Genomic DNA, 24,088 nt, shown 5'->3' with positions numbered 1-24,088 from the left:
TCAGGTGATTTTGGTCCAAGTATCAAAGCTGGACAGCCTAAATACTCAGATTGATGTTTAGATACCATGTAGCTATTACTGTGGTTAACAGAAAAAATTGCACTTGTATTTATTTTACTCTAATTCTAAGCTAGTATTAGTTTTTTTAAAGCTTTAATTAAATAAAAATGGGTAATTTTAAAGCACAATTTTTCCTGTGAGAGATCATGGTTATTTCTCTTAATTTTAGTCAGCCCTTAAGCCTATTTTTTTTTGAAACTGGAGCCACATTAAGTAAGGAAATGTGAAAATGCCTTTTATGAGTGTAAATAAATGATTCATTTTCAAAACTACCTTATGTGTTCTGAATGAGAAGTAATTTAAAGTGAATGATGTGGTTTAAATTGTTTGATCTAAATCTAGCCTAAATGATAAAGACTGTTGTTTTATCTCTTGAGGTAGGTCATGCCATAGAAATTAAAAGAACATGTCTGTTATACAATAAATGTGAGAACACCTTGTAAAAGTTCAGTAGCTCGATTTTATCTTTTGTCAAGGAAGGAAATAGAGTATGAATTCCTTTTGGGATTTCTACTACCTTCCTGTTTTGCCCCCTTTTGGAATTTCTACTGTCTTCTCATCTTGCCCCTTTTCCTTTTTTTTTTTTGGTTAAAGTTTTGATTTCCAAATTCTATCCATTTCTTCCTCCCATCTCCCGTGGATAAGCAGTCTGATATAGGTCATACGTGTGTAGTCATGTAACACATAATTTCCACGTTAATAATTTTGTGGAAGAAAACTTAACCAGAAAAAAAAAAGTAAAAAATACTAAGCTTTGGTCTGTATTCAGACTCCATCAATTTTTTTCTCTGCAGGTGGATAGCATCTTTTCTCACAGGTTCTTTGGGATTGTCTCTGATCATTGTATTGCTGAGAATAGCTAAGTCTTTCACAGTTGTTCATTGTGCGGTATTGCTTTTACTGTGTACAGTGTTCTGGTTCTGCTCACTTCACTCTGTATCAGTTAATGTATTTTTCTTTTGAAGCCCTGTTTTTTTTGGTTTTGTTTCTGCCTTTGTTCCCATTGCCTTGTACACAGCAGGCATTTCTGAATTGCTTATTAGATTGGGTAGGGATTGTTTTTAATATTTTCTTTTTTCCAATTAACAAAAAAATTTCTCTCCTCCTCTTTCTCTCCCCTCTCTACTCGGAATCGGGGGGAAAAATAAAATCCCTGTAACAAATATGTCAAGCAAAACAAATGCCACGCTATCTATTTCCTGAGTATATGTCTCAGTTCTGTACCCTGAATCCATCTGTCCTTAATATTTTCTTTTACAGTGCTATTAGAGTAGGAAAACATGGTTTTGTTTGGCTCATACCTGCTGGGAAATACATAGTCTTTCAAGAAAGAATACTACCCTTTCTCATTTTTTTCACTTAGACTCTTAAAGGAAAGACAACAGCAGAGGTGTAGTAGGGTCAAATGGGGCAACGTACTCTTCCTCTATATCCTGAAACTTCCATAATTGATCTTGTCTTGGATTAGCACTGTGAGGATGAGATGAGATGTTAGGACCTAGTAAGCAGCAGGGTTGGTTACAACCTATTAAGAAGTTATGAACTTGTCTTTTAAATAAATTTAAACATTAACTTTTAAGTAGTATTTAGAAGGCTAACTTTTAAAATACATATAAATCTCATTGTAATTTTCCTTTATTGCTAGATGAAATTATTCTTGATTTTAGCTTTTTTGAAGCTAATCGGAAAATTATAGTGTTTGCATGTTACTTTGTTGCTAAGTAGAGAGATGTTTAAATGATTTCATTCTAACCAGAAAATGCAGCAGCTATTCTTTTTAAAAAAAGGGGGGGGGCATGTTGGAGGATTTTTATATTAAAATAAAAAGTTCACTAGAATCAAAAGATAACTTAAGGGGGACTTTACTCTTTGAAATTAGTTATGTTTTAAATTTTATTGATGCCTTTCATTTTATTAATATCACAGTCATTTGATGAAGACTTTGTTAGAACCAATTAGTCAAGTTTAAGATGTAGTAAAAACACTTCAAAAGATTAATTTTTCTTTGAGGTTTTCACAAATAGATTTAACATTCAGTGACATGTAATTATAAATTGAATGAAATACGTATGTAGTCTACTTCTTTGTGATTTTCAGGGATAATTGCAAACTAAGCAAAAGCTACAGCTTTGTCTTAATGCCTGTTATCAAACTATTAGTGGTTACTGGTAGCTGAATTTTAAAAGAAATCAGCATCCTGGACAGTTGTTAGTAATAACATGAAAATAAGCCTTGGAGTAATTTAAGTTTTGAACTTTAAATATTGCTGATAAAATGATATGAAGACACTCAAAGATTTTTGAAGTCATTTTGACTAATTGGAAAATTTGCACAAATATTTTGTTGCTAATTTACCATTATTCAGAGTTCAATTTCAAGTTCACTCAGAAAACATAAATTAAACATGAGTTATGCATTTTATAACTGTAGATCATTGAATATAAATATATTTCTGAAAGCATGTAATATATACTATGGTATATGTAATAGCTAATAATAGTCAACACTTACAGAGCAATGTAAAATTTATAAAGCACTTCACATATTTACCTCACTTTATATGTACATATATGGAACTCTAGTTTGAAATTTTAAATATCTTCAAAATCATTAATTTTATATATGATTGTGTGGTAATTTATACATTGAGTTACTGTACTAATTTTGAGAAAATTTGAACTTTATAGTTAGTACCATAAAATCACCTTATGCAAACATAGCTTGATTTTTTTCTCTATTTAAATTCTTAATTGTAAAACCAGAAAAAAATCGAGTCAAAGTTTTATTTAAATTTATAGCTTGATTTTAAAAGAACTTTTTAGTCAATTTTTTTATTTGTTAAACCAAAGCAGAATTAATAAATGTTTTTTCTATGAGTAGAAAATTTGATGAAAGATACTTCATTTCTTGACAGTAGGTGTTTTTTAGGAATTAGAAGAGACAATAGAAACTTCCTTTCCCAACTTCTTGAGATGCCATGAATTGGGTCAAAGTATATTCTGTTATTTTTTCCACTGTAGGAGCAGATCCCATAACAGGTCACGTTCGAGACAGAAAGATAGGCGTAGATCTAAAAGCCCCTACAAAAAACGTTCTAAATCTAAGGAGAGACGAAAGTCAAGGACGCGCTCACGTTCCCGGTGAGTATAGAAAGAGTTGTGGATCACTTTTTTTTTTTCCAGAAAGCGTATGAGAGTCTCAACAAATACTTTGAAAAGGCTCAATTTACTTAAACTTTGTAAGGTTACTTCAGGCAGACTTGAGGGATAAAAAATTAGATGAAATTCTTTTATTCCATTTATAACTAATAGACACTTTAAAAAAGTTTTTTATTGATGTCTTATTTTTTGCATCATTATAATTTTCCTGAGAACTCAACCCAGTCCTCAGAGAAAGATCTCATGTAACAAACTAATAGACTCTTGACTGAAATTAGTCTTGTTCGTTTTCCTTAAGTGAAAATTGAAATAGCAATTCCACACTAAAATTGGATTTACCTTTTCTGCCACCAACAAGAATATATGTTTTCTGACTTATAAGTGGGTTTGCACTGATGGCATTGGGAGATGGCTCCTGGTTAGTTTTCTTGGACCATATGATTTTTCCACATAATAAATTTGATAATTAAAGGTAGTAACAAGTTTTCCTGTGCTTTCTGAAGTGAAACACAAGTATGCATTCTTGATAACTTTGGATACCTAGGTTTGTCATAGATTGCAAATATGATGCAAAATTGATTTGGCCTTGATTATTTTGTTAGCTCTGTCTGCTCCCACTCACAAAATAGCACGAGTCACAGAACAGGTTTTTGATGTAAGTACCTGGTATAACCAATGCACGCACTCGTGTACACATGATCACTACCCCATGCACACATGTTCATTCTCTCTCTTTCCCTTTTGTGTTTGTCCTTGCCAGATCTCATTTCCTCACCAGGATCTTAGGGTCAGATAATTTTAAATAAAATGACATTCTTTAGATTGATCTTCTATAAATAGGCAGTTCTCATTGAGCACATACTGCTTGTTTGTCTGTTGTCTTTGTTCAGTTTAATAATTAATTCACATTGAAAACCCCTGTTTTCCTCCAAGGTTTGAGATTCTATTCCAAAAAAATGCCCCCTGTCCAAACGTCCTTATCCTGTTTTAACTTATTTCAGTGTCACTCAAGAGACTGCCAAAATTGTCTCCTGCCAAAATTTGCACTTGTTCAGTTTCTAGACTTGTCGATTATGTTGCATTTTAATGATTATTACGTGTCCAGTTATGTAATATTTAGGCTAATTATTGACTTTTTTTTGTATTAGTCTGGTTAGAGAAGGGAGTATCAAGTACCATTTCTGTGGTGATTTTTTTCCTTTTCTACTTTTTTTTATTAACAGGGACAAGAAAAAAGAAAAAGAAAACCGAGAAAAGATCAAGGAAAAAGAAAGACTGAGAGAAAAAGAAAGGGATAGGGACAGAGAAAAGGAAAAGGAACGAAGTAAAAATAAAGAAAGAGATCGAGAAAAGGACAAAGAGAGAGATCGGGAAAAAGATCAAGAAAAAGAGCAGGAAAAGGAGCGAGACAAAGAAAAGGAGCAGGACAGAGAGAGAGAACGAGAAAAGGACAGAGCCAGAGAGATAGATGAAAAAAGAAAGAAGGATAAGAAATCCAGAACACCTCCCAGAAGTTATAATGCATCAAGAAGATCTCGTAGTTCCAGCAGGTTTGCTAACGTTTAAAACTTTTGCTGGGGTTTTTCTTAATTGTGTTGATGTCTAATTGAAACATAATTTTTTACCACAGGAGAATGGAGTTAATTACGCACAAGTAGAAAGCAGTAGTAAAAATTTAATTCCAAGAAAGAATCTCAGAAAAGTGACCTCCCTTACTGTTTATTTTTTGATGAGATCTATAGGAGCAGATAATCCCACCCCTATGGTATATTTAGACCAATGAAGAAGAAGGTAATTTAGACAGATTAATTTTAGAGTCTTAGCAGCTTTATGAAAATTTGTTCTTACTATTTATTTTTATTAGACATAGAATGCAGAGTTGATTTTGTGAATGAGAATGTTATTGCTTAGATTGCTTTTTCCCCTAAAAAATTAAATGGTATTTGCTTTTCAAAATGGTTTCTGGTATAGATCAAAATGGAATAGATAATTCTGGTCCATCTTTCTCATAAATTTCATAGGGTTTTAAAATACTAGAGATGGGAGGAATATCAGAAGTTCATCTAGTGTAGCTCTGTCATTTTATAGCTGATGCCCTTACAGGTCAATTGAATTTTCCTTGGATGTATTATCATTAGTTAGCATCATCGATAGGATTTTTGAAACTTACCTGGTTATTCAGACCTTCCTTGGGAATAACCACCTATTATTTCATTATGCTGCTTTTGCCTTTTGGACATTAAGGCATCGTTTACTTTAAAAAATTATTTTTTTCCAATTGCATTTAAAAACAATAACTTTTTTTAAAATTAAGTTCCAAAATCTTTCCCTCCCTCATTTTCCTTCCCTGTCCCTGAAAAGGCAGGTAATTTGATATCGGCCAGACATGTGCAGTCAACATATATTAGCCATATTGTAAAAGAAAATACAGACCAAAAAAAAAAATCTCCCAAAAACCAAGAAAAAGAAAGTGAAAAAAAGGTATGCTTCATTCTGTATTCAGACTGCCAGTTCTTCTCTGGAGGTGGAAAGCATTAAGTCCTTCAGAACTATCTTGGATTATTGTATTGCTGAGAATAGCTAAGTCATTCACAGTTGATCATCATACATATTTCTGTTACTGTGTATAATATTCTCCTAGTTCTGCTCACTTCACTTTGTAAGTTCGTGTAAGTCTTCCCAGGTTTTTCTGAGAGCATACTGCTTGTCATTTCTTATAGTAAAATAGTATTCCTTAATCACGTACCACAACTTGTTCACCCATTCCCCAGTTGCTGGGCATCCCCCAATTTCCAATTCTTTGCCACCACAAAAAGAGTTGCTTTAAATAGTCCTGTACATATAGGTCTTTTTCCTTTGATCTCTTTGATCAAAGGAAATACTACAGACCTAGTAGTATTGCAGGGTGAAAGGGTGGCCTTATTTACTTCTTGAGAATTGCTGTTTAGGTATGCTGCCACCAGGTGGCAGCACGGTGTCATAATCACAGATCTAAGCTAGAAAGATTCAAGGATAACGTTTTATGTGACAGTTACTTTATTTAGTTAAGCACTGTATTAAAAAAATGACAAGTTTTTTTAATGCCTTCTTATTTACTCATTAATTTCCTTATATTTTGTTTCCTTCTCCCCCCAGTAACAGGGAAAAACAGATCAAAGTGACCTCATCTGACTGTTTATGCAGCTTTTCCTACTTTAGAATACTGAGAGGGAGGGGGAGCAAAGGATGTTTCATCATCTGCTCGTACTAGTATTAGTGCATTTAATCTTAGTTTAGCAGGTGTTCTGTTTATAGTGGAGAATTTTCTTAAAAGTAACAATCATTTCATAAGGAAAGGCAACATTGTATAATAGATACTATGAGGAAAATCCTTCAAGGGTACTTGCAAATGGTGAAACACTAAAAGTAAGTTAAGATTTATTCTGACACAATCTTACAGTGATTAGAACTAATATTAGAACTCTGAAATTTAATTTAGTAAACCACCTCTTTGTTTGCTCTTTAAGTTTATTTGAAACCTAGGATTTTTTTTTTTAAATGGGTGTGTGTATGTGGCATCTCCTTTTCTCTTCTTTCTTAGTCCTACTTCATCCTGTCTTGGAGAACACAAGGTGGAACTGCTTGGCAGTGGGGCCAGAAAGGATTTGTGAAGAAAATGTTGTGATCTCACTATTTCCTTTCTGCCCATGACACTTTTTTCTCTAAGCAGAAAGAAGTCTTTTTCCATCTACTTTTAGGTGAAAAGGAAGAGCTCCTGTCCTTATTTGACTTATCTGTACGTAATTTTAAAGTTAATTAATGTGCTTCTATGTAGGTTTCCATAGCAATTCTTAGAACTTGGCTTTTAAAAACTCCTTCAGATACAGAAAGTTTAAAGCGACAGGATCCCTTAGTACAGGAAGGGGGATTGCAGTGTCTTGTGATTTCATTGGTATAGGAAAGTCCCTTTACTGATGTAGGTTGTAGAGAGCTGCCTCGGGCATTGAGAAGTTTAAGTAACTCCACTAGAATCATATAATATAAATTAGGCAGGACTCAAACCCATATCTTGTTGGCTTCACTGCTAGTTCTCTATCCATTGTGCCAAACTGTCTCTTTTAAAGTGATAGGGTGTCTTAGAACAGAAATCACGGGAAACACTTTGATGCTTGTATTGCTTCAATATCTACATCCTCTTTAAGCCAATTTTAATCTGGTTTTTGTTTCTAGCTACTGAAGATGCTGTCTTAAATATCAGTAGTGACCTTTTAATAAAAAAAAAAGCATAATGGGAGAGGCAGAGCCAAGATGACAGATTAAAGTCAGCTCTCCCTTGAACTCCTCCAAATACCTTTAAATCTAGAGTGGCAGAATCCACAAAAAGATGGGGTGAAACAATTTTCCAGCCTAAGACAACTTAGAAGATCGACAAGAAAGGTCTGTTGCACGACGGTGAGAGAGGAGCGCAGTTGAGCGCAAACTGTGCCAGCTCAGACTGAACCCTAGCAAACGAGGAGCAGGCCTCAGGGTGACCAGTGGCAGCACTGGTGGTTTCCAGGCCTCTTGGCCCACAGATGGTAAGGGGATCGGACAGTGGGTCAGACAGAGATTTACAGGGTTCCCTTTGCTAGCAACAGGGGCAGGACTTTGTTGCATTACTTATACTTGGATCTGGGCTGCAGTCCTAGGTCTAAGTCCTTGTGCAAGGAGGAGCACTAGCACAGCAGAGTTTGCAGCTGTAGGGGAGCAGGGTCCCTGGTCACAGTTTCAGGATTGAAAAGAGTGCTTGCGGGGCAGCTAGGTGGCGCAGTGCATGAAGTACTGGCCATGAAGTCAGGAGGACCTGAGTTCAAATCTGGCCTCAGACCAAACACTTGACACCCTGGGCAAGTCACTTAACCCCAATTGCCTAAGGAAAAAAAAAGTGCTTGTGGTTGCTCACAAACTAGTGCCCAGTACAGGAGAGTAGTAAACATTCTCCCTAGATCATACCAACTTGGAAGAGCCAAAAACTTATAAGTCCCCTAAATTACCTCTGAAAACAGCTGCACAAAAAACCTGAAGCTTGGGACAGTGCCTCCTCCAATTGGGAAGCACAACCCCACATCAGCGTAGAGTTAAAAGTCAAGAAATAGGCTGTAGAATGGGCAAGCAATAGAAAAAGATTCTGACTGTAGAAAGTTAACAGTGGTGTCAAGGAAGATCAAAACACACTCAGAAGAAGACAACAAAGTAAAAATTCCTGCATCCAAAGCCTCAAAGAAAAATATGAATTGGTTTCAGGTCATGGAAAAGCTCAAAAAGGATTTTCAAAATCATGTAAGAGAGGTAGAGGAAAAATTGGCAAGAGAAATGAGAGTGATGCAAGAAGAATCAATAGCTTGATGAAGAAGGCACCAAAAACACCTGAAGAAAATAACATCTTAAAAAACAGAAAGAGACACAAAAATTCAATGAAGAGAGGAATGCCTTGAAAAGCAGAATTGGCCAGATGGAAAAAGATATCCAAAAATTCACTGAAGAGAAGAACTGTTTAAAAGGTAGAATTGGCCAAATGGAAAAGTTGGTACAGAAGCTCACTGAAGAAAATGATTCCTTAAAAAGTTAGAATTAGGCAAGTGGAAGCTAATGACTTTATGAGACATCAAGAAGCCATTAAAAGAATGAACAAATAGAAGAAAAAAATGAAATACTTCATTGGAAAAATAACTGACATGAAAAATAGCTGCAGGAGAGATAATTTAAGAATTATTAGACTACCTGAAAGGCATGATAAAAAAAAGAGCCTAGATATCATCTTTCAAAACATTATCAAGGAAAACTACCCTGATATTGTAGAACCAGAGGGTAAAATAGAAATTGAAAGAATCCACCAATCAGTTACCACCTGAAAGATATCCCAAAATGAAAACTCCTAGGAATATTATAGTGTAATACCCAGATCAAGACGAAAATACTGCAAGCAGCCAAAAAGAAACCGTTCAAATATCAAGAAGCCACAGTCAGAATAACACAAGATTTAGCAGCTTCTACATTAAAGGATTGGAGGGCTTGGAATATGATGTTCTGGAGGGCAAAAGAGCTAGGATTATGAAGACTCATTCAGCAAAATTTAGTATAATCTTCAGGGGGAAAAAATGGAGATTCAGTGAAATAAAGGATTTTCAAGCATTCCTGATGAAAGACCAGAGCTGAATAAAAAAATCTTAATTTCAAATGTAAAATGCAAAAGAAGCAAAAAAAAAAAAGGCATAAAAAAGGAAAGAGGTATCATAAGGGATAGGGATTTGATAAGGTTAAACTGATAAAGGTTTCAGGAAAATTATATTTACAACTCCTAAAAGCTTTCTCATCTTTAGGGCAGTTAGAACGAGTATACATAGACAGAAAGCAGAGATGTGAATTGAATGTGATGGTATGATTATCTAAAAAATAAAATTAAGGGATGATAAAAAAATAAAGAAGGCACTGGGAGAAGGGGAAAGGGAGAGGTAGAATGGGATAAATTATCTGACATGAAAGAGGCTGAAAGATTTTACTGTGAAGGGGAAAATGGGGGAAGCAGGGAGTAAAGCACATGTACCTTACTGTCATTGAAATTGGCTTAGAGAAGAAATAATATACATACTCACAGACTTCATTTCTCAAAAATATAAAAAACGGAGTCAAATTTAAATAAGCGACAGTCCTCAGTAAATGGTCAAAGGATATGAATAGGCAGTTTTCAGCCAAGGTAAAGCTATCTATAATCATATGGAAAAAGTGTTCTAAATCACTGTTGATGAGAGAAGTGCAAATTAAAGCAACTCTGAACTACTACTTCACACCTGTCAGATTGGCTAATACTAATTCTTCCAGAGAAAAGGAAAATGACACGTTGGAGGGCATGTGGGAAAATTAAAACACTGTTGTACTATTGGTGAAGTTGTATACTGATTAAACCATTCTGGAGAGCAACTTGGAACTATGCCCAAAGAGCTATGAAACTATGCTTACCCTTTGACTCAGCAATACCACTACTAGGTCTATCCCAAAGAGATAAAAAACAAAAAGAAAAAGGACCTATGTGTACAAAAATATAGTAAATTTTTAGTGGTGGCAAAGAATTAGAAATTGAAGGGTTGTCCATCAATTGAGGAATGGCTGGACAAATTGTATATGATTGTGGTGGAATACTATTGTGCTGTAAGAAATGATGAACAGGATGCTCTCAGAAAAACCTGGAAAGACTTACATGAACTGATGCAAAGTGAAATGAGCAGAACCAGGATATCATTGTACGTAGTAACAGCAATATTGCATGATGATCTACTATGAATAACTTAACTATTCTCAGCAATACAGTGATCCAAGATAATTCTGTAGGACTTATGATGAAAGGGCTGTCCATCTTTAGAGATGGAACTGGGAAAGCCTGAATGCAGATCAAGGATACTTTTTCTTTACTTTCTTTATTTTTCTTTTCTTTTTGTCTGTGTTTTCTTTCACAGAATGACTTAAGTGGAAATATGTTTTGCATCACTACACATGTATAACTTATGTCAAATTGCTTGCCTTCTCAATGGGGAGGGGAGGGAGAGAATTTGGAACTCAAAATTTGAGAAAAAGAAATGTTAAAATTGTTTTAACATGTAATTGGTTTTTTTTTTTTTTTTTTTGGTTTTTTGTTTTTTGTTTTTTTTTGGTTAGACAATGGGGTTAAGTGACTCGCCCAGGGTCACACAGCTAGTAAGTGTTGTGTGTCTGAGGCCAGATTTGAACTCAGGTCCTCCTGATTTCAAGGCCGGTGTTCTATCCACTGTGCCACCTAGCTGCCTCTTAACATGTAATTGGGAAAAAATAAAATATTAAATAAAATTGGGGGGGGAAGCATAATGGTCTTTTTCCACTTCTCCTGCTTTGCTTGTCATTGTTCATTGCTTTCTTTTTGAAATATTCTTTTCCCTTGCCTTCTGTGACACTGCTTAATCCTGGGTCTTTTTTCTTTGTTTACTTTGTTTCTTTGTTTCCTTTTCTCCCTAGAAATGTGAGAATTAATCAAGGTCCTGTCCCTAACAGTCTGTTGGTTTTATTCTGCTCTCTCCAGCAGCCTTAAACACCTCCCACATATATCTTCTATATAGATAACTCCCTAGTCATCCTTATGTGTTTAGTTCAAATGTCTCCTGAGAACTGGTCTTGCATTTCTAAGTGTCCAGTGGGTAGTTCTATGTGGATGTATCCCTTTGACAACTCAAATCTTAAACTTATCTTCCTTATACTAAAACCCATACTTTTCTGATGTCATTTTTGTTTATACCATCAACAGTTTCCAGTCATTGGACTCAAAACTTTCAAAGCATCTTTGACTTCTTTTTCCATAAACCATCAATTATGAAGCCCTGCTGGTTCTAATTCTAAAGAGTACCTCAAAAATCCTAGTCCTACTCACTACTCTTTTTAAGTCTCTTTTGCCCTGTTGTCTTGCATCTAGTCTCAACTCTTAATTTCTCTTCATTCAAAATATATCATAAGATAGTCTTAATTTTGAGGAAGTTTAGTCTTCATAAAGCAAAACTTATTTCACTGCTATGATCTTAAAATTGTCTTTTGAATATTTTTGACTGTAACGTTTTCTTCAAGTCTTACTCAATTTACTAATTGATAAGATTGCCTTTGGATGTCTCCTGTTGTCCTATAAATTATTTGCTATGTAATTTACTGACATGCTGCAGTAAAGGAAGTGTAATTGGTAGCAATTAAGACTTATCAACTCCATTGAGTATAAATAATTTTGTTTACTACCATCAACAAATATTTATTCATTTCTATCTACATGATTCTACATATGCAACTGTAACAGATATGTTTCTCGTTCTGTGGACCAGTGTGCTTCCTACTGATCTAAGAAAAGCAGAACTAGAAAACAAATTTAAAATTTGGATATGCAGTGACATTTCGTGAATATTCATGCTATTAAAATAGCACCCATGCTTCTATGCTGAGAATGACATTGGGTTTGGGCAAAAATTATCATTTCATTTTCACCAGGGGAAGGCTTCAAAGAGAAAGTGTATGGTATTAGAAGAGCTTTTTAAAAATAGCTAAAGAGAGTAGAGTCTGCAGTGAAATTAGAAGTTCTCTGTCACAATAAATTTGAAGTCCTTATCTTATGAAATTATTTGTGTGTGATTTAACATTCTTAGAGTACTTGATTGTTATATTTTATTCCTGATATTTGTAAATGAAAGAAATTTTTGCTAATTTTAGATAAGCTTAGTGAGGTCAAAAGCTACTGTTCAGATTTGTCATTTGAGTTCTACTCTTATATGTGAATCTTTCAGACTTTCAAAATGTTTTTTAGAATCCGTCTTAAGATGTATTCTATAATTTTGCAAATATTCAGAAGTTCACTGCTACCCAAATTGAATAACTCCTTCAGTTCAAGTTTAGATTGTGTAATTTTTTTTTTTTTCATTTGTGTAATACTGTTAAAAATGTTGTGGACTCTTTTTGCTTTAGTTTTGAAGGTCTTCATTGTGCTATTATTTGTTGATTTTTTTTTTTCTTTTTGGCTAGCAATGTGGTTAAGTAACTTGCCCAGGGTCACACATCTAGTAAGTGTTAAGTGTCTGAGGCCGTATTTGAGCTCAGGTCCTCCTGACTTCAGGGCCAGTGTTCTATCCACTGCGCCATCTAGCTGCCCCATATTTGTTGATTTTTAAAACAGTAATACACATTGTTACTCCAAAATGTTGTGAGTTTGTGTCACAGTTCAAAATTAAGATTTGACCATGTTTTAATAACAGCTATGCCACTAATAATAATTAATTTTAGATTATCACTAGAATAATGTAAGGAGGGTTAAAGAGGGTCAGATATATCTCTTTGGGTGAAAAAGGGAAGTTTTTCTGGAAAACAAGCAAGAAAGAAATGGATTTTTCATTCTTCTGGTTGAGAAAAATTTTCAAGTTCAACTTGTAATTTTTTTCCCAATGAGCTTAAAAAGTTCATTAAAACTTACCTTGACTCTAACAAGTTACTATTCCCCAAGAAGCTAAAGTCGGGACAGCAAGAAGCTAAAAGTATGTTTGAGAGGTGATTTAATAGTAACACTTTCTAGACCAGAAATTATTATGAGAGAATCCAAAATAGCTGCTGTTATTTTTTTCTTACTTGAGTAGCCAAAATGGAGACCAAGAAAAAAAGATAATTTTTCTTCTCTTAACATAAACTTATAGAAGTTTGGTTTCCTTATTTCCATTGTTCTCATTGTGGCATAAATCTGTTTTATTTATTATATATGTAGTAAATTAGAGACCATATAACATCCTCAGATAAAGTTTTTTTATTTGGTATTTGAAATGGTGTTTGTTATTTCTAGTTTTAAAATACCCATATCTTGAAATTTTCAGAGAAAGACGTAGGAGAAAGAGCAGAAGTCCTTCCAAATCACCAAAAACATCAAAAACCCTAAAAAGAAAGTCTTCTCGGTCTCCATCACCCCGGAGGTAAGTTTATATAATAGCATATGTACTTAGACTTTTAAGGGGGAAATCTGTAGATTTAATTGAGTTAAAAAAATAAGTTTTATTGATATCATTTAATTTTAACAGTTGTCACTTCTGGATGTTTCTTCCACCCCCAGTTTGAATCCTCTCTTGTATTTTTTTGTTTTTTGTTTTTTTTGCTTTTTGGTGAGGCAGTTGGGGTTAAGTGACTTTTGCCCAGGGTCACACAGCCAATAAGTGTCAAGTGACTGAGGCCGGATTTAAATTCAGGTCCTCCTGACTCCGGGGCCAGTGCTCTATCCACTGCGCCACCTAGCTGCCCCTGAATCCTCTCTTGTAACGAAGAAAAACAGTTAAGCACAAATAGCTAATAGTAAACATGTCTGACATTGTAGACAACATTCTGCTATAGTATTACCATGCTTCCATACCGAGGAGGGAAATAAGTTAATTTTCTGTTCTCTAAATGATTTTTTTTTGAGGCCAAAAGAGAGTTTTGACTTGTGTCAAGCTCAAAGTTTGCTCCTTTTTAGTGATATTTTAATTTACATTGTTGGAATCATGGTATACATAATTCTTCTGGTTCTCATTAGTTCACTTTGCAGCGAGTAATACTGGTTCATTTAGAACTTCTGCATTTCTCTGAATGTAGGAAAACTCTGGTTGCATTATTGAATACAGATCAGCAACTCATTTGTAACTTGGGTACTTAAAGAGTTCTCTGGGACATTGAGAGGTTTAATGACCTGCCATGGTCGTACAGTTAATATGTATCAGAGGCAGGAATTGAATGCAGAAGATCGCTTGACTTCAAAGCTGTACTTCTATGCTACCTGTCTATCATTTCTTAATACGCACTAAATGTTCAATTACAATCATATTCTAAGTTCAGCCATTCTCCAACATGCATTTATTTTGTTTCCAATTGTTTGCTGCTATGATTTTGTAAATTTTGGAACTTTGTTTCTGTCTCTAACCTCCCTGATAACTACTGAGTCAAAGGTTACTAGCCATTCAGTCTCTTTTCTTGCCCAGTTTCAAATTGTTGTCCAGGACAGGTTGACCATTTCACAGCTTTCTCTACCAACAGTGTTTTACTATGCATTTTTTCCTCCCACAGCCCTTCCAACATTGACTTAGGTTTTTTGGGTCATCTTTGTTAGTCAGTGAATAGTCAACATATATTTATTAAATGTTTACTATGTGACAGGCACTGTCCTAAGCTCTGGAAATAGAAGAGAAAGGTAAAAATAAACAAACAGGCAGTCCTTGCTGTCAAGGAGTTCACAGTCTAATAGAGGACTACAAACAGCTAGGTAGAAACAAGAGATGTGTGTCTGTGTCTGTTTGTATGTACATCTGTATCTGTGTGTGTGTGTGTGTGTGTGTGTGTGTGTACACACACATACACAGGATGAATTGAGGATATTCACAGAGAGAAGGCACTAGCATTAAAAGGGGATTGAGAAAGGCTTCTCACTGAAGGTGGGATTTTAACTGGGCCTTAACTGGAAATTAAGGAGCATAGAAATCTTCTTTGATGAAGGAATTCACTGACTCAGCAACAACATAAGATTCACTTTTTTTTTCTGTAATGAAATCATTATATGTCTATCTTGATGCTTTCATATTCTTTTCTGTTTTAGTCTAATAGTGTCATTACAAGGTTAATAAATAGACTGATAGAATTATGAATTCAGAGACATTAGTGGCAGGTTCAGGAATAGAATTCCAGCATAATGACTCACAATCTTGTACTTACGACTGCTTTAAAAATGTTTTGTTGCTGTATTTTGTTTTCACCTTATCACTTCACAGTGACCTTACCATCAAAGTCTCTCTTGTAACAAAGGAAGTATTTTTAAGCAAAATAAAACAACTTGTTGGCCATGTCTGACAATGTATATACCTCTTTCCACACAGATAGTCTATCCACCTCCCTGTTGAGGGAAGGGGAGGCATATTTTCCTATCTAACAGTCTCTTAAGGTCATGATAGGTCATTACATTGATTAGAGTATAAACAATGCTGCAGAATTTATTTACTAATTTTCAGGTAGTCCATTTTATTTTGAACTCTGGACTGTTTGAAAATACTTTGCATGTTTTGGTTAAATTTTTGTTGATGTGTAGGAAATATTTGTTTCTTTCTTGGGTTTGTATTTATACTTAACTCACAAAGAGCATTCTCAAATGTTTGGATTCCTCTTTTGAGCTGCTGTTTCTTATTTTTCCCCTGTTATTTTGCTTAGATTTATTAATTATATAGTGTATGAATTAAGCTATGAAAATTAGGATATCATCCCTAAAAGATTATTATTCCTAAAGAAAGACAGGATATTAATTTTAAAATACATTTTTCTGTTGAGAGTCAAGTGAATGAAAACATTATAACCAATAGTAATAACAAATCATTTAGAAAAGGAACAGTGTTTCTGAAGCATATGATTACGTTGAAGACCACCTCCAAGTAGTTTAGTTTTTAATTTTTTCCCATTATTATTGATTTGTCCTTAGAAGCATGTCTAGCTTTTGTCCATTCTTGTGATTATAATGATGAGGTTTTTAATTTAGTGAAGGGGAGGGAGGTGGCTTCTGGGCTTTCTCTTTTTGTAGTTTCAGGGTTATGATGCTAATGCTTGAGTCCTGAAATCTGCTTTCATAGTTTCTGCCTGATACTGTATTATTGTTCCTCTCTTATCTCAGCATTTTTTTCCCCCAGGGGAACAAAAAATACTTGAGTATTCCTTTATCACAAATCTAGAAAAGTGATTATCTTATTTTTTGGACCTACCAAAATTAATAATAAAATTACTTTGTTTTAAATACTCAGTGTGTGATCTACAGAAAGTAAGACATTTCAAAATGGTTTTAAAAAAATAATGACCACATAGGAGCAATTGGTATTTTATGGAATTTTTGCGTTAGTATTTGAGACTACTAAGTAAGAATAGTGTGACAAAAATGTCATTTCAGCATTTTTAGAAATTAATGCTTTTGATCAATGTTCTTAAGCAGAAATAAGAAGGATAAAAAGAAGGAAAAAGAAAAGGACCAAAACATAGAAAGAAAAGACAGAGAACGTTCAACATCCAAGAAAAAGAGCTTTAAAGACAAAGATGTGAAAGACAGATTGGAAAAGAACACAAGTACACTGAAGGTAAACATAGTTATCCAATATTTAGAGTTAAATTAATGATGGCCAGTAATGTCTTTATGACTTAAGTCTACAAAAATGTATTCTTGTTAGTTTTAAAATAGACTTTTGAAGGGAGTAGATAAAATGAACTTTGCACACTGTAGTTGCTTAATAAATATTTGTTGAATGACAACTGAAGTGAAATTTGCAAACTGTATTTTAAAAAGATTGTTGTTTATTCTTTTTCAGTAGTATCTAACTGTTCATGTCTCTTTTTTGGGTTTTCTTGGCAAAGTTGCTAGAGTGGTTTGTCATTTCCTTCTCCAGCTCATTTTACAGATGAGGAAACGGAGGCAAACAGGGTTACATGACTTGCCCCAGGTCACATAGCTAATAAGTGTCTGAGGCCAAATTAAAACTTCGGTCTTCCTGACTCCAGGCCTGGCTCTCTATCAACTGAGCCACCTAGCTGCCTCATTTTAAGAAGATAGTAGATATAGAAGTAAGATATTTTTGGAGTACATACAAGTGAGAAAAAATTTCTGATCTTGGGTCTATGTTATTTCTTCTCAGTTCTGTTTAAAAAATATATTTGCTTCAGTAAACTTAGTAGTCGTTCTGATGAAAAATCAGGACATAATTTATTTGGTAATGTAAAATAAAAATCCAGTTAGTTGAATTAGAAATGTCATTAAGTGTTAGGCCACATTCTGCCAATTGACTAAGCTTTTCCCAGGTTTGTAAGGTATTTTGGAAATATATCAACTCTGATTGGTAATCATATTGGTAAAATATGATTGTATTTTAAAGTCATGTCAGTGATAAGGTTTTTTATCTCATAGGTTCGTGCTAATATATAGGTAGGAAGCTAAAATGCTTGCAGTAGTTCTGGGTAAAAGTCAATTTTATGATATCCTACTCTCTTTTCATTTCTCTCCTCTCCCCTTTTGCCCAGAGCAGGCTTCATTTTGAGAAATACTAGCTCCCTTTCCCAAAATATTAGTTTCTTTCTTTTGGTTTCTGGATTGCAAATTCTCTGGATTCCTTGAAGCAGTTGAAAACTCGCTTACCCTGCTCTTCTAGTCAATCAGTAGCACTTACTGAGTTTTCCTATTCCAGCATTAACCATTTTTCCCTACTGCCTAATTTGTTTGTCCAGCAACTTTAAAAATGTAATTTTTTTAAAGTTGGTTGAAAAATCCATTTGTAATTAATTTTTGAAAACTTAATGTATGTGTTAAAATGATAAAAATAGATAATCTCGAAAATAAATGTGTGTATCTTTAATATTCTAGGAGAAAGAACACAGTAAGGAAGTACCGGTTATAGGAAGTGAAAAAATAGACGATGACAAAGAAGCTCCAAAGACAGATGAAAACAAAGTACAGCAGAATGGGAATTGCCAACCAAATGAAGAAAACCTTACTGCCAAGGCAGAAACGGTATAGGGCCAATAGATGTGTACCACTAAATTCAGTCGTAGAGTGGAATCCAAAGCTTTTAATTCTCTCATTAAGAAACCAACAGTAAAGCAGTCCAGTCGAATATCGATATGTATGAACAGCTCTTACAGTTGTCAGATGACTTTATGGTCATCTTATTACAGAGAAAGGAAACCAAGCATGGACATTATGAAAACAAGGGATGTTACCCAAACTGACTCATCTAAAATCCATGTTATTTCCATGATGGCTGACCTCCTTTTGAACTGATTTGTTAAGTGTTTGCCAAGGACCATTACAAAGATCTGAGTCTGCAGTGCTCAGCAAAGTGGAAGATCATGCAATGGAGTCTGTTCAAATACTGCTAGTTATTGAATTTTGTATTTTGCTTTTTTGTTTTAATTTCAATATATATTGTTTGATGATGTGCTTGAAAATGGTGCAAAATATATAAATACACCCCTGTAAATGAAATAAGACATTACTTCACGGTTTTACAGTGATCGTGTTAAATGCCTACTAATAGGTTTTCATTTGCTCACGTTTTGGGACACCAGTTCTTTATCTAAAATATTTTTTCAGATTAAAATTGCTTAAATGTGTGCATTTTTGAAAAAGTAGTTTAGTGGTGCATGCTAACTGTTCCATTCCAAAAAAGGAAAAGCAACCATGTTGAATATTAATATGCTTAATTTTTTTCCTCCCAAAGTGAGCATATCTTTTAACCTTTGTTAATATTTTGAAATTTATTTTTGTGTCTGGTCAGCTGCAAATGGCATAGGTGTTCTTAACAAAAGGAAACCTGGTTTTCAAAACAGGCTATGGGAGCACAAGCTGAAGCTTTAGTGCCTTCTAGTGTTTTCTAGTATTTTATATGTGCTAGTCATTCTCAGTTCATACTGAACCTAGATAGCTATTCCACCCACCCCCATAGAGAAATGTGCAAGTAGTATGAAAGAACAGCTTCTTAGTTCACCTAATACAAGAAAGAGTTTAGGACAGGTTTATAGCATGAAGCAAAAATATAGTTTGGGGACCATCAGTTTTATACTCTTGTAGCTGAAAGTGAAGCATGTTCTTATTTTTCCTAAATCAAAGGAAGCCCTTTAATTCTCTACATTGGATGGCCTTAATCATTACCTCACAATCATTTTCTCTAACGCTGGTTATGTGATGTGCAAAAACTGTACCTGAAAGGGGTAAAGGTATGTATGGCTTTTTCTTTTATTTTTTTCCCCAAAGGGTTAAATTTACTTGAGTTTAAATGACAAGTCATTAGTCATTCTTGGGGTCAGCTTTTTGTAAGAAAGCACTTAATGTAGGAGAATGACATTTATGAAGATTTTTTCCAAAAAGCTCAACTCATGCTTTCAGATTTCCTTACATCATTGTTAGATTTTCCCTTAAGAAGTCATACCTTTTAATTAGCTCTTAATACAAAATCAAGTATAGTTGTTTTAATGCAACATAATACAATCAAATTTACTCAGTTGCCTTACCTCATGGGAAGTTACTTCTGTAAATTTAGAAAGCTGAATAGTGTGCTCCTTACCTGCTTTTCATTTGATTTTCCTTTAATGGTTAATACTATTGAAACTAAAGTTTTGTGGAGAATGGAAAGTTGCCCATATTTCAAGTAATGAATCCTGGTTTGATTATGAAGCTGCTTAATCACTCTTCACATGTTCAGAATTATAGTTTTTTGCCACTGTGTACATTAAAACTTTGTAAAATGCTTTACTATGTAAAGTATAGATGGTCATTTTTAATGCTTCAGCCACATTCAGTTGGCTGGTAAAACAGCTTATTCTCATAAAAGAGTAACTTGTGTGGATGGAAAGACCAGAGGATTGTGTGTTTTGCAACAACTGTCTTATTTATGATATGTAAGTAGTATAGAGCAAACATTGTTAGAATCTTTGTTATTCTTAATACCATTTCACTAATAAAACCAAGTGTTTTAGAGGGAAGTTTTTGTTTATGCATTTCAGAAGAGCATTTTAGTGTAATCCTGCCCTAATTCTACTTGGTTTAGTAGAGACCTTTCATTTGAAAAGTGCATGCTTATGGACTGTCTATAAAACAGTCATTTAAGGCTCTGTTTTTTGGTTGAACTTTGATCTCAATTAAATGAACCTTGTGTTAGTTAAAATTAATTTGGTTTCTGCTGCTGCTGCTGGTTTTTCTTGGTATTCACTTTTAAAAATAATCTTAATCAAAGATACTGATTTTTTTTTAAATTGGAAAATGAATAGCAAATGATTTACAAACCTAAACAAAAAGCTCTAGAAAGTTAAATTAGATTATAATGTGGAATTTTCCTAAATGATGTGAGAAAGTCTGATTGATAGCAGTAGTTTCCAGATTCAGAGATAGCACTGTTGTCCTAAAAAGTGTGTATTTTCCATTTCAGCATTACTACTGTATTACATTTTAATTTACTTTGCTTAAAGACTTAGTTTTTCATTTTATCGCCTCATTCTCTTGCTTCCCATTTGACAGGAATATTTTGAATTAAGAATTTAGAGACAACCTTTTTGAGATTAAATACCTCTCTAATTTGTAGGTTTCCTTTTAGCTTAATTAAACAAACAATTCAAAAAATTCTTCTTTTCTGGGACCACAGTAGATAATACATATGCCTTGCTTTCTGGCAAGTCTTGTTACTCAACAGTGTTACATACTGAACAGATAAGCAACAAGTTAGGCCATCCTTAGTTTGGTTTAATAAATAAACTGGTTTCTTAACTTTAAAAAATGTGTACCTCGTTTCAACCAGTACAGTTTTTTTATCCAATACAAATTAACTTCATAGTAAATATTTTCTGTGTAGTTTACTTTTTGCCCCCCCCCATGTTACAGAATTCATTTCTTGGAGAAGCTAAAGTACTTTGCTATTGTTGGGAATATTATAGACTTGGATTTCAACATGTATTTTAAAATAACCAATAATCTAAGATACTTTTTGATATTAAGAGATTTTCTTCTATGGTGCTAACCATTTCCAGAACTATCAGTATCTAATATTTTTTTCAGACCGTTACCTATCTTTTTAGATTACAGTCACTGACCCAAATCTAGGGTTTAGTCTTCAAATGAAGGAACTTATAAATTGATGAATTATTTCTGTGGAAATCAAATAGCAAGGGTTTTTTTTTTTTGGTTTGTTTTTTAGCCTATTCAAGCATTTGTGTGTATGGATTGATTCTTAGCAGCTGAATTAATAGTAGAAACTAAGCCATTTTATGGTATGCTTTTAAAAATCAAAACCATAAATTTGAATAATTTATCTTTCATAAATTCAGTACCATTCAGTACTATTAACTTAAGATTCTAGTTCTGTGGGATCTCAAGTAGGAGAATTGAGTGTCTAATGTTCCCTATATGTTTCCATAGTTTTATTTCACACTACCCCTCCATTCAGTAGGTTCATATATTCTGTTGCGCCAGCTCAAAGTAGCTTATTTTACACCCATCTGCTGATAACATTTGAAAATTTAAAATCAGATTGTCTTCACACTTCAAAAATAATGTAATGCTTTTGAAAGGTGCTGAATTGACAACTCTGGAGAGAGGCACCTTCAGCATAAATAACTGAAATCTGAATATCCCTAACATTGAACAGATGTGCCTCAACCTTCCTTACAGGTCCTTTTCAGGGGCAGAAATGGGCCCTCAATCCTGGGCTGCTCAGTGAGTTATCTTTCCAAAAAATATTTTCATTGGTGAAGTGCCCTTGCTCTGGAATAAAAATAATTCGTAAGGCAAAAGCCACTAAACCAGCTACACTTCTTGACCATGTTCAGTTAGGTTGGATTTATTAATTTATAATAAATCTATTCTCATTTTACTCCAGTTCTCTGCCCTAGAATTTTATTTGGTATCAATTTATAGCAGTCTTAGATATGATACTTTTATGACAAATTTTAGCTTCTGGTCTCTTCTGATTTTTAAATGTCGCCTTACCTTAATAATTTTTCAAATTAAAAACTGCCAAATTTTGAATGACCTTGCATGCATTTCACCTCTGAGGCACTTACATTAGAATGGAAGAACATATTCTTTATTGTTTTTAGGTCCCTCCAGACTAGCTCTAAGGCAGCTTTAAAGCATAAACAATTACTTCTAACTTTGGATGTAAATTCAAACTCTTGGAAATCACTTGGAGAATCTAGAACTACTGAAGTTGGTTTGCACCAATTTTAGGCTACCAGTGGATAATGAACTGCTGGGGAATAAAGCAGAGAAGGATCTGCTCAAGAATTCCCTAATTTTCATAGCAGTTTATTTTTGGTTAGATCTTACTGTGTAGCTTATACAATCAATTCAGTTGAACAGTTAAATGATATCCCACATTTTGATCTCATTTAGTTTTATCAAATAATGCTTGTTACATGATTCTCTTGGTTATAAAGCAGAGAGATTAAAATTAAATTAAATTAAATTAAAACATCTAAAGGAATGATGTGCTACATGGGTGGTATATATTTGTGGGTAGAGCCAATATTAAATGGTACTAGTAAAGCTATGTCCAATGATGCTGCTATTATGTTGCTATATTTTTAATAAAATTAAACTCTTAAAAATCTTATCACTTTGTGACATTTATTCATACTTGCATAGTCCATGGGTCATCTTGCCACATGAAGAGAGTAGCTCTTCTGTGAAATTGCTTTTGATGCTGTTGACTCTTGGACCATCTTTATTTCATGACAGGTGTATCATGATAGCTCCATTACAAGTGTTGATATTTTGCACAGTAGTGATTTACCGCAAAAAAATTTCTTTTTATAGGTAAGAACTACATTAATTATCCCACTAATTGAATCTTTTTGTTGCTTTGACTAAATTTTTTTTTACTAAATTACGTTTTTATGATGAAAAGAGCATTTATTTTTTGTAATGGCTGATGGAATACTTAATCAGAAGTATAGTAACTTTAATTTTCTGCCTCAGTTTTTCAAGTTGCATATTTAATTATAATTTCAGTTTATGGTTTTAAATTTAGACATTTGGGCAGTTGGCCAAGGGATGACATTATTGAAGTCAATGTTACAGGTTTCTTCACTTTAATTCTTTTCTAACTGTTAGAGGTTTCTCCACCTTGATTCTTTTCTCACTGTTATATGGTTAGAGGCTGAACCTAAATATCTTCCCCGACCTCAACCCCTCACCTCTAGTCACCCATTTTCACTTCAGCAAGTATTGTGTCTACTATGTGCCAGGGGCTGTGCTCAGTGCTGGGAGTACAAAGACAAAAATGAAGAGTTTGCATTCTACTGGGAGGGCAACAACATGTACACAGATAAGTCTGAAATACTTAGAAAAGTGATTTTAGGTGTGGGGATAGTACTAACAATTAGGGGGATCAAGAAAGGCCTCATTTAGGAAGTTGCACTTGAGTTGAACTTTGAAGGTGGAATTAAGAGTTTCAAGGGGCAGAGGTGAGGATGGGATCCTATTCTACTCTGCAACAGGATAGAGGAGACAGTATTTTATTGTGGGGACCAGCAAATACATCAGTTTGGAATAGAATATATGAGAGGGACTACTTTGAAATCATTGCAATAGTTCATGGGATAAGTGATGGAACACTTAAACTAGGATGGTAACCATATGCTGGGAGAGAACCAGGAGGGATGCAAGAGATTGTGAAGGTAGAATTGACGTGTCTTGGAAATTGATTGAATGTGAAGGATGAGGCAGAGTGAAAAGCCAAAGACCAAAAACCAAAGGTTATAAACTTGGGTGACTGGAAGGATGATTGATGTTGGGAGGAAAAATAATGATCCACATCTAAGATATCTAGCAGTCATTGGGT

The 24,088-nt window shown here is 34.1% G+C and overlaps 1 protein-coding gene across 3 annotated transcripts in view; it reads left to right on the top strand.

The window, feature by feature from the left end:
• Nucleotides 1-22,858, top strand: part of SREK1 (splicing regulatory glutamic acid and lysine rich protein 1) — a 52,881-nt gene extending 30,023 nt beyond the window's left edge. For 2 of the 3 annotated variants that reach the window (XM_027863509.1, XM_027863511.1), the window contains 5 exons: nucleotides 3,081-3,200; nucleotides 4,442-4,768; nucleotides 13,592-13,687; nucleotides 16,702-16,846; nucleotides 18,121-22,858. In XM_027863509.1, coding sequence (XP_027719310.1) covers nucleotides 3,081-3,200; nucleotides 4,442-4,768; nucleotides 13,592-13,687; nucleotides 16,702-16,846; nucleotides 18,121-18,273 — 841 coding nt within the window. In that variant the 3' untranslated portion in view covers nucleotides 18,274-22,858. The remainder of the gene's footprint in view (nucleotides 1-3,080; nucleotides 3,201-4,441; nucleotides 4,769-13,591; nucleotides 13,688-16,701; nucleotides 16,847-18,120) is intronic. The other variant, XM_027863510.1, reaches the window with a different exon arrangement.
• Nucleotides 22,859-24,088: the final 1,230 nt, after the last annotated feature.

The sequence above is a fragment of the Vombatus ursinus genome, unplaced genomic scaffold (assembly GCF_900497805.2).
Source record: "Vombatus ursinus unplaced genomic scaffold, bare-nosed wombat genome assembly UNPS02014772.1, whole genome shotgun sequence".
In the NCBI taxonomy this organism is placed as follows: Eukaryota; Metazoa; Chordata; class Mammalia; order Diprotodontia; family Vombatidae; genus Vombatus; species Vombatus ursinus.
Note: the sequence above shows the minus strand (reverse complement) of the source record. Positions and strands in the feature narration are given on the sequence as shown.